We start from the raw sequence: 13,897 nt of genomic DNA on the forward strand, positions 1-13,897 counted from the left end.
ATGCCTTCCCCTGCCACCACTATCTCTACAGATCACCTTTGAACAAGGCACTGACCCCCAAAATTTTACTGACATGGCTTAACGTTTCTGTCATTTTCTCCTGCAGTGTGATAAATAAACATGGTAAGCAAATTTTGATCAACAGAAAGGTGTTTGAGCTGCGACTGGTGCACAGTTGAAACATTTTAAGCCGTCACTTTATCCATAAGTGTTCTAAAGCATGATCACAGTCACCTATCTCATAGCAAATGAACTAAGGAAAAATGTATTTACTATAACAATTATAGTTATGAGATCAACAGCAGAGGCTATGAAAGACTGCAGATGAGTCGAAGCATGGCCTCTAACAGGCATAAGTAGTGAGGAATTTCTGGTAGGAGAAGCTCCAGATGTTTTATGGGATACTATCCTTTTACCAGAAGACTGTGAGGAGTTTTTAATTTCCTTTGTTGTGGCATTTCCGTTGTTTGTTTCTTGTTACAGCTGTGTAGAGCGGTCAACCTCTGAACAGAGGATTGCAGGCTTAGTTCCCTCCTTGCCTGCCCATGTGTCAAAGTGTCCTTGGGTAAGACACTGAACCCCACAGTGTCTTCCGCAGTGGAGCCGCAATCAGGGTGGGAATGTGTGTATACATGGCTGACTCTAAAGCAGTGCTTTTTAACACTAGTGTGCCGTGAGAGAGAGACATTTGTGATTAAGACAATAGAAAAACTAATAAAACTTAATTGCGTTCATTTTTTGTGTAGTTACAATTGAACCCAAACATGCATACACAGGGTAGGACAATGTTAAGTTGGTCTCTGTTGTGAGCCTGTCCTTTATCACATTGTTGAAAGCCGAACTGGAACTGAAGGACGGTCTCCTGTGCAAGTTCATGGATGTCTCCTTCGCCCAGTCTGAGTGGCTAACCTCACTTAGCGCCGCACTCCAGGACACAGCTCCATGGGACCCGTCCACCTGCACTCTGCCTTCTTCAACTCCCAAGCAAAGATCCCTGGATGAAGAAGTGGTTGTCTGAATGCCCAGAAGGAGTTCTGATGAGACCCAGAAGCCGCAGAATGAAGCTTCGTAGCTCTGAGGTGTTTGATGGTGTTGGCCAATCCGTCACTGCTGCAACTTTAGGAAGGTCAGTCGCCACTCCATGCTCGCTGATGACATGACATAGGAACTCTGGTTGGCGGGCTAGAAGGGTACACTTGGCTGGGTTTAGTCGCGGCCCAGCCTGGCGAATGGCTACAGATACCTAATGCTGATTGTAGAAAATGATTATTTGTAATTCTATTATTTCCACTGGTTAGAATATTACTCTGCATATTCTGGCATATTCTATATATCATTGTTAATATTCTTAAGTTTGGAGCACTGCCAGTCTGATTTGAAGCCTTGGGATGAGAATCTGGTCTCAGAGGATTTGACTTGGAGTTATAGAACAGTTTCAAAAAGTCAGTGACCTATGTTTTGGCAGGATAAGTGTGAGAATCTACACGGGGAAGGAAATACAAGGGGGGAAATGGAAAACCAGATTCTTTACTTACAGATAAACCAGAATTTAGAGTCACAAAATATTTGTTTTTAATCTGACTCAAGCTTAATAATAAATGCTGGTACCAAATAAAGCTGCAGTTTTCTCTTGATGATAAACAAGCTTCTAAATTGGTATTATAATGACGATGTTAGCAAGTAGCAACTCAAAACAGGGACAAATATCGTTTTAGAATTTTTTTTTAGCATACAGTTAGAGAGACAATTAGGTTCAGAAGGATACAGAGAGATTTAAGGCCAGATAATGGGATCCCAGGTTTGATGCTGGAAAAAAATTAAAATAAAGTAAATTATCATAAACACACCGCCATGTTTGTTCGAGTGCTTGATTTTCTTTGGATGGGGATCATTATGGAGATAATCTCTTTTTTTCTTCCGTGTGGTCTTTTACCTTTGAAATTCTCTTTTTTCAATAATGAAGGATTTCATTAAAGAGTATTTCTAGCATTTCAGCGTTTGTAAAGACCTTTGAAACAGATTTTCAGAAAATACATTTTTCTGCCACAGTAACAGAAACGTCTAAAACCTTTAAAATTTAGATCCATGGCCATGTAATCAAAAAGAATAATCACTATTCTTTCTCCCTGTATTAGTGACAATCGCTCCTCCTAACTGAAAAAGAAACACATTCATCACCCACCTAGGGGTAAATCATTGTTTATTTGTACTGTGGTGTGATGCACTGCCCATTACATAATATCGCCATGCCAACAACAAAGACAGGCAGTTAACATAGAACACTTGGTTTTCTTGTGGAACTACAGAAACGGGCTCTTGTCAAAATATGGAAGCCATAAAAATTTGAATTTGAATTTGTGATTGTTAAACTTCCAAAGATGGTGAGTCACAAATTTTGTTGCAAGCTGCAAGAATTGTTAGCAACTAGTCTCTGACCAGGGGATGCTACTGTTTTGTTAAATACATTTTGTTTGTTAAATACGTAAGGGTTAATGGCCGGCGAAGTGTGCGGTTACTACTTTTTAACGCACGCCATGGAAGCCTGAACCGTCCGACGCGACCGTTAAAAAGTAGTAACCGCACCCTTCGAAGGCCATTAACCCGCTTATACCATGGTCACTTACAAAAGCAATACATATTAACCAGGTTTAGTCCTTAATTCTTGTTTTTTTTTCGATTTGGATCACTTTTCTCATAAACAAGGTACTATATGTTACGTGATGCGGCGCATCGCGCCGCATCACGTAACATATAGTACATATATATAACATATAGTCCGCGTTGCGCAGCACCACCGCTGCAGTCAAGATTCGGCGATATATATATATGCTGATCGTCCCGATGGGTTGAATAAAGCATCAATTCAGAGGGAAAGTTAATCGCTTACCGCTTGTTTTTGCCCAGATGATGAAGCAAAAGGTTGTTTTACAGAAGCCGGCGCAGTGATACAAATCATTTAAGCTAGCCGACCGGAACTTCTTTTTTCACCGTGCGGTTATCAGGTTTTAACGCATACCCAGCAGCCAATCAGAATCGAGTATTCACCCGGACCATGGTATAAATTTTATTTAACAACACAGGGTGGTGCAGTAGTTACCGCTCTTGCCTCACAGCAAGAAGGCCCAAGTTCAGTCCTGGTTGGGACCTTTTTGTGTGGAGTTTGCATGTTCTCCTTGTGCATGGGTTTTCTATGGGCACTCTGGCTTCCTTCCACAGTTCAAAAAATGCTTTATAGGTCAGTTCTTTACTCTAAGTTGTCCCCAGGTGTGAATGTGTGTATGGCCCTGTGATTGTGGGCATCAAGCTGGCGACCTGTCCAAGGTGTGTCCAACCTTCGCCGAACAGTGGCCAAGTTAGGCTCCGGCAGTCCTGTGACCCCGAAAGGGATAAAACGGAATGACACTGTTCAATTTTTTCTCTTTTTCTTTATTTTGCACATTTCTTTTGCACATCTCTTTCCCTGCACTGTGTTGTAAATAGCTCTTTAAATTATACCACATTTTCCTTGTTCTTGTTTTTTATTTTTTTATTTATATTATTCTTAGTCTTTTTTCCTGTCAGTTGTTATGGTAACGAACAAATTTCCCACGTGTGGGATCAATAAAGTATTTCTGATTCTGATTCTGAATGAATGACTTTCATTATCAATATCTAAAAATATTAGAATAAATTCACTTCCCTCCTACTCAAGTACTGAAGCTTTGATCTTCTTCAACAATTCAAAGCTCACAGCATTTTTTTAGCAGATCTGACAAATCTTGTTTTTTACCTTTCATGTTTGTTCATGAGCTCACTAAACTCAGATTAAATCAGGAAGAACCTGCTGACTTTTAATAAACAAAAGGCTCTGTCCTTTACCATTCCTGACAGTTAACCCTTGTGCTATCTTAGGCACTTTAACATTGGGAGTTGGGTCATATAGACCCACTAGACAGTGCTTTGAACCTTTTTTCTTCAGTGATTTGTGATCTTCACTGGTGTCCATGGATTACATGAAATCTTTCCACCTTTATCCACCTTTGTCATGTTAGGGAGAACACATCAATGGAAGGGTGGGGTCATCTAAGATAGCACAACGGTTAAGCAGATAAACTTGTTGTTTGGTAGGTGTTCTGATGTCTTTGAAGAGGTGGCTGTGCATTTGTTGTGCTACTCAAAACCTTTCCTCTGCACAATCAGTGCCTTTGCTCCCCGCTGTTGTCTGTGGCTCGTCTAAAAGCTGTCACTGAATCGATGACACTCATGTGGTGTTCCTGCAACCAACATACGGTGGACTTTATCCATCAGGACCAATGTTAAATCATGTTTTTACTCTCTTCACCACATATCGGGTCATTAGATCCAGGCTGGTTTAACAGGTTTTTCTATGATTGATCATAGTGTAGTCCAGCATGCGTGTATTTTATCTTGCCTTAGATAAAAAATTTTGGTCAAGAGAAATGTAAAGCTTTTGAACAGAAATACAGTGTACTTCCTTTTTCACCTAACTACATCAAAATGGGACTTCTTTTTTGAATAAAAAAGAAACCTCTTTTTTTTTCTTTTGTATACATCAAAAACAACCATCTTTGACCTGTGAACATTAGATTTTTTTTTTTATAAATCTATGGGCTCAGGAGTCAGAGCAACTCTCAACTTTAATTCAAAATCGTCAAAATGACCCGAAAATGCTTGTCAGACTTTTGTTTGAAAGGGTTCTTCAGTGATACTCAAAGCAGACTTTATGTCCTTATGAAGTGTACACTTGTTAGCTTTTATTCTTGTATTTGCAGGTTGATGGCCAGCATCCGACGTGTACGTTCCTGCTGGAGGTGGAGCGAGACCAGACGGAGTGTCAAAAGAGGTTGAAGGAGCAAGAGGCCAAGGGCATCAAAAAAGGTCCCAAACACCACAAAAAATAACAGAAACACGAGCAGCACACTGTACACATGATATATAATTTAAAAAAAAATTGTTTCATTGATTTCTTTATTTTTATTTAAGACTTAGTTACAAATTCCCTTAAAGGTGTATCTGGACTGTCTGCGGTTGAAAAATTGGCAAACCTGTACAGTTAACGCAGGTGACCCACACGAAGTATCAAAATCATAGACCATTTGGTGAGCCTGTGGAGCCAAAATTCACGCACATATTTTTGACGACCACTTATAAAACATGCAAAGGTAAGTAAGGGTAAAGAATGTAAGACCCAAGCCAGTCATACCCTCAATCCTGCGGACGGCGCAAGGAGTCCATTAGGGCTGTTCATGTTGTAAGGGTAGGATTCTTGCATATAGCTTGACCGTTAGAAATAAGGACATTTTTTATTTTATTATTATTATTATTATTATTATTATTATTTTTAATTAATTAATTAATTAATTTTCTCTTTCGTCTTATTATTTTTTCTGGGGGGGAGGCCCTAAGAGGGGGCACAGTGCTAGTTCCTCAGGAAGGTCAGGTGCATGAGTGGTGGTGCTGGACCTACTGCCCCTTGGGTGCGGTGTTGGGCCCCCTCCTTGCTGACTGTCTCTCTTCGCTGTCCCAGTCTCTGTCTGCGGTTGGCTGGCCGCCCTCTGGTTTCCCTGTTGCCCTGGGAGGTGAGGCGCCTACTGCGGCTGGATGGGGGGCCGGTCGCTCGGGGGGAGCCTTCTTCCCCCGGTTGTGCCCACCCAAACAAATTTTGCACACAGGGCTCCGGGTGGGATATGGTTGGGGGGCTGACCGGGGGTGACTCTCTTTTGGGCCTCATCGGCACCAGCCATCCATTCCACTTTTACTCGCATATTAGACACCTTGATTCATCTAGGGTCTTGTGGGGATGATCTGGTGGAGGGGGGCATGGTGAAACATCCGGGCTCATCTCTCACCGGTCCGCCCCTCAATTTTAACTCACTTTAGACACCACATACTGCATGTTGGCACCACACACACAGCAAACACACGCTTACACAGAGGGAGCCTGGGGTGGGGGGGCTCTGCTGCTTGGCAGCAGTGGGGCCCGTCAACCCACTGGAGACCTCCCATTGTACCTGCAGCACACACACTGCACCCCCACACAACAATACACAGGTGGGATTTGGGAGGGGCGGCTGGTCTTCACCCGCCTGGTCCTCTCTGGGCGGCCTGGCGTGTTGGAGACCCTTCTAGCCGAGGGGATCTGTGGGCTGGATGGGGGTTACTCTGTAGCAACGGGGGGCGGGTGGCAACCAGAAGAATGTGTGTGTGTGTGTGGGTGTGCATGGGTGGGGATAGACCTGGGGGTTACCCCGCCAGTACCCCCTGTGGTTTTGTCAAAAACCATTATGTTCTAAGTTTGTCGTGGTGGCTTTAACATGTGCGAGTGGACAGGAGGAAGAGAGCAGCGTGAATGCACGCAGAATGGGCATGTCTACGGTTGTGAACACAGACCAGAGTCTGTTATGGGATGGAAAGTTCTTCTAAAAAGACTTCTTCTTTCTCTTTCGGCTTTTCCCATCAGGGGTCCCCACAGCGAATCATCAAGACTATCAGTAGGAAATTCGTAGGGGGCACATGAGCGCCCAAAAAAAAATAAAAAATTGCCGGATTTTATTTCCCCCCCGCAGTTTTCTTAGACCAAAACTGCCCATTTCCGCTTTAATTTTGAAGCTATTTGCACTAGAACTGTTGTGGTTCCGTAGGCGTGCCTCCGCAGTGACTACTCCTCACCTGCTCCTCATCATCTCGTCACCTGCAGCTCATTACAGAGAGTACTTATTCAGAGAAGGAGCCGTCGGCAAACGCCTGATTATTGTGCCTCACGAGTGAAAATCTGCCAGCCCGTGTATTTGCCTCCCTGTCTGTCAGCAAACTCCGCCAGTCTGCTCATCTGCCTTCCTGCCTGTCTGACTTCCTGCCTGCCGTTTCTCCTCCCCTCCATTCATCCCCTCTGCCACATAATATTAAAACCCAGTGCGCCACTCCATTTTTGTGTCCCCGCTTGGATTCTGCAAAGCACCTCCGGTTTCGCAACAGAAACGCCCCTACCATCGTGTAAACTTGCTGCTATGATGTTCTCTTCTGCTAGTTCCTGCTAACAATCTTGCTGCTGCATTTTGAACAAGTTTAAGACTTTTTAAGGAAGTTTTAGGGCAGTAATCCAGTTTAGACGTAACAAATGCATGGATTAGTTTTTCTGCATCACTTTTAGATAATATATTTCTGATCTTAGAAGGAACTTACAAATCCAGGACATGTAATGAATTTGAAATTGAGATGTGCCATCCACGAGAAAAAGATTTTGTGTGCAGGTGTGTGTGATAAAATTATGGAATGGGCTGAGCACGGGGCTTATAATTTGTACTAACACATTTAAAACACATTTAAAAGACAATACAAAGAACTTACATTTTTGCAGTATATGAGCTAATAGATTTGTTGACAATAATGGGGTGTTAGGTATTTGTGTTTTTGTGTATTTGTATGTGTGAACTTAGATGTAACATTAGGATATGAAGACTGATCTGTATATGTGTCTGTTTGCGTGTGTGTATATATATATATATATGTATATATATATATACACGCAAACAGACACATATATGTGTATATATATATATATATATATATTAGGCTTGCACGATATGAGGAAAACTTGCGATATGCGATATTAGTGATCAATATTGTGATAACGATAAATTTGCGGTAAATAAACAAATAGAAAAATAAACAAAAACATCATTCCCATTAATTGCAACAGTTTAAAAATTAAACTCCAAATAACCCTCATCGACATGGGGGACAAACGTCAGGGTGGCTAACCCTGGTCCTCAAGAGCCTCAACCCTGTCTGTTTTCCAATTCTCCCTAGACTGCTCGATAATGATAACCAAAATCAGGTGTGTTCAGTCAATCAGGATGTGAAATCACTTGAGTCAGCCAATCAACAGCAAGCTGGTTAAGGAGAGCTGGAAAACAGGCAGGGTTGAGGCTCTTCAGGACCAGGGTTAACATAATAGGCCTCCATCTGATTGGTCAACAATGGGAAGGCGTCCATCTGATTGGTCAAAGCATAAAGGGATTTATTTGATTCGTTAAATGCTTCAAGCTGCTAGAAGATTGTTTTAACACATTTTGGGTTTGCGATTTATTGCGATATTCGCCGTCTTTTGCGATATGCATATTGCAGAGCTGGATATTGCGATAACGATAAATTTGCGGTATATTGTGCAGGCCTAATTTATATATATATATACCCAAATGATGTTAAAATGTGGTGTGACTATATGTATAGCTATTGTGCATACTCTACTCAAAAATTATGAACTGTAAGTAGCAACTTTTCGGGGACATAAATATAACTGGATAGGGGTGGGAATATATAAGGTTTCTTCTGCCCACCCCTTTTCAAAATTGAGGCAGAAATAAAGACAGAGTTATTTATGCAAATGTCACATCTAAATTCAGGGAGGACTGTGAAAAAAGGAAAAGGCAATAAGCAAGACATTTTTTGCCAAACTTCCAAAAGTGCTGGAGGACAGATAAAACAGAAAAAACAATAACAGAATAAAAAACTGTTACTTTTGCCCTCTTTAGTATACCTGATAAATTAAAACAAAAGACAGAGAAAATCATCATCTGTTCCTTCTTGGAAGTGAGGGATTCACAAATTTGGACATTTAACTAATGTAATATTTTTCCAAGTAAAAATTATGTATATAATATAGAATACATTTCTTTTTCCTTTAAATTTAAATTCTTATCAAGATATTTGGATTCTTGACATTGACGTTGTCTAAAAGTGTACCAGTAAGTAAGTTATTCAACATTTTACCCAATAGGGCAGGATTAAATAAAAAAAATACAACTGTTATTGTTCGCCTGGGGCCTCCAATCTGATAGTGTTCCCTGCACAGCTGCTCAACGAATGCTGGGTTTAGATCATCTACACTCACACATCGTCTCAATTATGAAGCTCCAGCACAAGAAGTTTATATTTATGGAATGTGTATAAAAACAAGAGCACACAAGTTCATCCTTGTAAAAAAACACATAAGCTAAATAGGAGAATGCTGACTTAATGCAGCGGAGTAGGAATCTGTGAGTTCAGTCACCCAAGAGAAACATCCAGAAAAACAATCAGAGGAGGTTGTTTATACAGTCAGACCTATGCTTAGACAATATTATTACAAGATGTAAACCAGGACAGTTTATTGCTCATCTTTCTCTACAGCCAGTGAGTTCTCTATTGATTCGTCCAGAACTTTCTTCATTGTTTCTATTAACTGAATTCTTGAAAATTATTACTTATTTTATGAGGATTTTTATTTTCTTAAAGAGTCAAGAAAGAAAGAAAGATTCTGTTTGGGCACAGCTAAGAAAAACATACTCATTTCTGAAATTACTTCAGTTTTTAAATGTTGACGTTTTTGTGCAAAAAAAACGCCCGTTGTTAGTCTTTTGAGGGACTTTGTGACAGTCTCACAAATTTTCCTGTGTAGTAAAAATCCTGCAAGGACTAAACATGTAGAGGTGCAAAACTGAAGTGCGTAATTATAGAGGAAAAAAACACTTTTAGGACAAAAATATTTAAATCTGTGTCAAAAAGCAAAACTACGACCGAGTTTTAGGGCCCATTAAAAAGTAAAATTACAAGATATAAAGTAGTAAATTTATGAGAAAAAAACTATGAGATTAAAATCAAGGTGAGCACACGGAGCAGCAAGTGAACGCCGCGCAGCAGCAGAGCAGACCGACTAAACTTATTTATACACAGGAAAGCTGCATGTTAATTAATTAATTTATTTATTTATAATAATAATATAATAATTTATTTATTTATTTTTCCAAATTTTTGGAAGCTCATTTGTTTGATTTACGATATATTAATGTTTCATTTGTTGATGGGCGGCTTGCAGGATCTCTCGATAATGAAGCTATTGGTATCCCTGCAGTTGTCCACTTCAATCCTTTCTTTCTCCATGAAAGACAAGATCTCCAAGATGTCAGACTTTTTTATTAACTACTGTTTTAGATTCTGATCAAATTATAATAATAGGGGATTTAAATATTCATATTGATGACCCCCAGTGACTGTCTAGGAAATGCTTTTGATCATGTTGGTTTCACACAAAACATAAATGAAACCACTCACTGTCATAAGCACACCCTGGACCTTGTTTTAACCCATGGTATAGAGATCAGCCAGCTGAGTGTCCTTCCTCATAACCCCATCATTTCTGATCACTTTCTGATTACTTTCCAGTTTACATTAGAACTTGCTACTGCCCCAGTGAACAAAAAACAGCTTAGAAGAACCTTAACTGACCGTTCTGTGTCTGAGTTTAAACTCACAATTCAACCAATACTTAGTAACACGCTGAGGAAATACTCTGAGACCAGCTTCCATAGCATCAGTCTTGGTATAAGCGACCAATTTGTTAGTGATGCCTAAAAAGCCCTCAGGAGTACACTTGATGTTGTTGCCCCCCTGAAACCTAGGCTCATTAGACAAAACCGAGTAGCACCGTGGTTTCAGTTGGACAAAGAATGGCGTCGCTCCGGTTCAGAGCAGTCTCTGAATTCCTGGAAAAATAGCCCCTTAAATTATAAAAAAGCTCTGCGTGAGCTAGAAGCCAGTACTATTCAACCTTAATATCAGAGAATGGAAATAATCCAAGATTTCTTTTTAGTACAATTGCCAGATTAACCTGCAGTCTAGGGCTGCACGATATGAGGAAAGTTGCGATATGCTATATTAGTATTAAATACTGCCATGACGATATAACTAGCGATATTTGAACAAATAGTAAAACAACCAAAAACCTAATTTACATTTCACAGTAGTTTGATTTAAATAACAGTAAACATACCTTAAATTAGACTCCAAATGAAACTAGTCTGCATGGGAGGCGAGCGTCTGACATAAAAAGGCTTCATCCGATTGGTCAAATGCATAACTGGATTTACTTGATTCGCTAAATACTTCAAGCTGCCATAAGATTGTTTTGGCACATTTAAAGTAACCATTTATTGAGATTTTCGCCATGTTTTGTGATATGCATATTGCACAGCTTGATATCGGGATAACGATAAATCTGCGATTTATTGTGCAGGCCTATATATTGCAGTCAGACCTCAGTAGAACCACATATTCCTATTACTCTCAGCTCTGATGATTTTCTTACATTTTTCGATAGTAAAATCTCAAATAATAGACATAAGTTGAATTAAGTTATTCCTACTATCAGCCCAGAGCAAGCTGAGGCGGTAGAAGTGGAGGCATCCATAGAAAACTCTGTAACTGTCAGGTTGGGGGGGCCGGTGAGCAGGAAGGACCGAAATTGCAGAGACGGGAGGGACATGGTTCCAGGGCAAGGGATTTATTTAACAAAAAGCGCTGCAGAGCAGGGTAACAAAATAAAACTCACTGTGGGCAAAACTTGAAAACATGGTAGAAGACAGACATGGATATGACAGCCAGGGAAGACACGTTAATGGACCCGCAAAAGAGGAAGGCAGAGACAATACTTAAATACAGACAGGACAGACAAGACACAGGTGAATATGCATAAAGGGGGGAAAGGGACCATGGAAGTAAAACTCAAGAGCATGACAAAACAGGAAACCTTTCAAAATAAAACAGGAAACCGAACTCAAACATTAATGAAACAAGACGGAAAGCAAAAACCAATAGAAAGAAACCCAAACCATGACAGTAACATTAGACTGTTTCACTGCTGTGGATCAAGCAGAAAAAACATCAATTATTACGTCTTCAAAAACCTCAACTTGTCTCTTAGACCCAATTCCCACTAGGCTTTTTAAACAAACCCTCCCCCTAATTAATGAATCTATATTAACTATAATAAATACATCTCTAGAAACAGGTCATGTGCCACAGTCTTTTGAATATGCAGTTGTTAAACCTCTCTGAAAAAGCCCAGTTTAGATCCTAGCAACCTGGCCAACTGGTGAAATCATGTGTCTAAAACAATCTAAATTCTTTGACAGAGTTGGTGGCCCCTCTTGCAAAGTGAAGAACACAAAACTTTTTCAAAAACTTTAAGATATGCCTTTTTTGCATTAATCATTTCAGATTCTTGACTCCCCACTCCTGTGACTATAACATAGTGACCTGAAGGAAAGCAAAAATAAAAGCACAAGTGAAAGTGCCTGCCGATTCCCAACTGACAGAAGGTTTAATTTCAACCAGACATTGAGGACTTTCTCATGGGCTGCAAGTTAAATCTTCAAAAGGAAGCAGCTTTCTTCAAGCGTTCTCAGACCCAAGGGGAATCGTCCTTCAAGCCTCTCAGCATCCAACCTTTTCTCTCCACATCATGCTCAGATCTATTTTTCCCTCTGACAATTCATCATTTCTATTTTTGAAGTAACATACCATTAATGAATAAAAAGATTAAAAAAGTGCCGTCGGAGGCAGTCCTTTACCATTTGCAATTATTTCAGGAAGAGGTCTCAATTTGTCTCTGTGGAAAAGTCCCTTCAACAGAGAGGAAGTCTTGAAACTAACAGTAATCTGCAGCTATGACAGTACAGGATAAACAAAATCAATTTCCTCAGGAAAGATTATACCTGATTCAGGATTAAAATCCATCCATCCATTTTTTAAACCTGTGTTATTTCTGACGGGGTCACAGGGCTGCTGGAGCCTAACCTGGCTACTGTTGGGCATTTTAATCCTTATTAGGATTAAAATGTAGATCTAAATTAAAAAAGGGAAACTACATGGAAAAGGCTAAACTTCAGGCTAAATTTAATAATGCTTTTAGTTTTTGATAAAAGCTTGGATTACCTATAGGCTATCAAATTCACATTAGCAAAACTCCACCAGCAGGTTCCAGAGGAGCTTCACAAAAGATTGCTCACCGTGCAGTGCTCCCCCAACCCTTTTTCTGACCCCAGACTGGTTTAATGTCAGACAATATTTTCACGGACTGGCCTGTACGAAGCTGAAAAGGCATCGTGATATAAATATTTATTTTTAGCCTCATGTTTCTCTTAACTTTTGAGGCTAAAATTTATCTGCATCCTCTTTAAAATATCAGCAGCTGGTTTTGTACTTAGGAAAAACGACCCCAAAGCGGTATTTTGATCTAGTCATTCATCTCTTGTCAAGGATTTGAATTCGGACACAAAAGCAGGACGGCAGAAGTTTGAATCAAAAAAGGATCTTTTAATCCAAGGAAGGCTCTTAAGCTCGTAAAGACCGAGGTAAAACAAGTAGAACGATCCGGTGACAAGTGAAACCAAAACAGGAGCTTATATACACACACATAAATGAAAACAGGTGGGTAAACAGGTGCCGGTGAAGACCGGGGTAAGTTACCTAAAGAACCAACAGAAGACAGAACATGAGTTAACAAAATAAAAGCCCGAAACCCGGAAGTGAGACAAAGATGAACCGCCCTGGCCCCGGCTCCTGACAGTACCCCACCCTCAAGGGGTGCCTCTGGGCGCACCACCGGGCCTGTCAGGGTGACGCCTGTGGTACTCCCTGAGCATGCCTTTGTCCAACATCCTCGATGTGGGTTCCCAGGACCTCTCCTCAGGACCGTAACCTTTCCAGTCAACCAGGTACTGCAGACCCCGGCCCCGACGTCTGACGTCCATGATACGTTTGATCGTCCATGCAGGCAGACCGTCGATGATGCGAGGTGGCGGAGGTTGAGATGGAGGGGGCTGGAGAGGACTAGTAACATGGGGTTTGAGTTGGGAAACATGAAAAACTGGATGTATGCGCATGGACTGAGGAAGGCGTAGTCGGATCGCCACAGGGTTGACGACCTTCTCCACCTCGAACGGCCCGATGAATCGTGGAGACAGTTTTCTAGACTCTGTCCGCAGCTTGATGTTGGCAGTGGGCAGGATTACTAACTGACCTGGCACGTAGGTAGGCGCTGGTAGCCGATGCTGATCAGCCAGTCTTTTGTTAGCTG

At 40.9% G+C, this 13,897-nt stretch overlaps 1 protein-coding gene across 4 annotated transcripts in view; it reads left to right on the forward strand.

The window, feature by feature from the left end:
* vipr2 (vasoactive intestinal peptide receptor 2) overlaps positions 1–13,897 on the forward strand; it is a 92,514-nt gene that overhangs the window by 20,869 nt on the left and 57,748 nt on the right. For 2 of the 4 annotated variants that reach the window (XM_023965400.2, XM_078934374.1), the window contains exons 1-2: positions 2,268–2,381; positions 4,773–4,878. In XM_023965400.2, coding sequence (XP_023821168.1) covers positions 2,379–2,381; positions 4,773–4,878 — 109 coding nt within the window. In that variant the 5' untranslated portion in view covers positions 2,268–2,378. Of the gene's footprint in view, positions 1–2,267; positions 2,382–4,772; positions 4,879–13,897 lie in introns of those variants that run through there. The other 2 variants (XM_023965399.1, XM_078934373.1) reach the window with 1 other exon arrangement.

This window comes from Oryzias latipes, chromosome 17, assembly GCF_053564925.1.
Source record: "Oryzias latipes strain Hd-rR chromosome 17, Olatipes_Hd-rR_3.1".
Lineage (NCBI taxonomy): Eukaryota > Metazoa > Chordata > Actinopteri > Beloniformes > Adrianichthyidae > Oryzias > Oryzias latipes.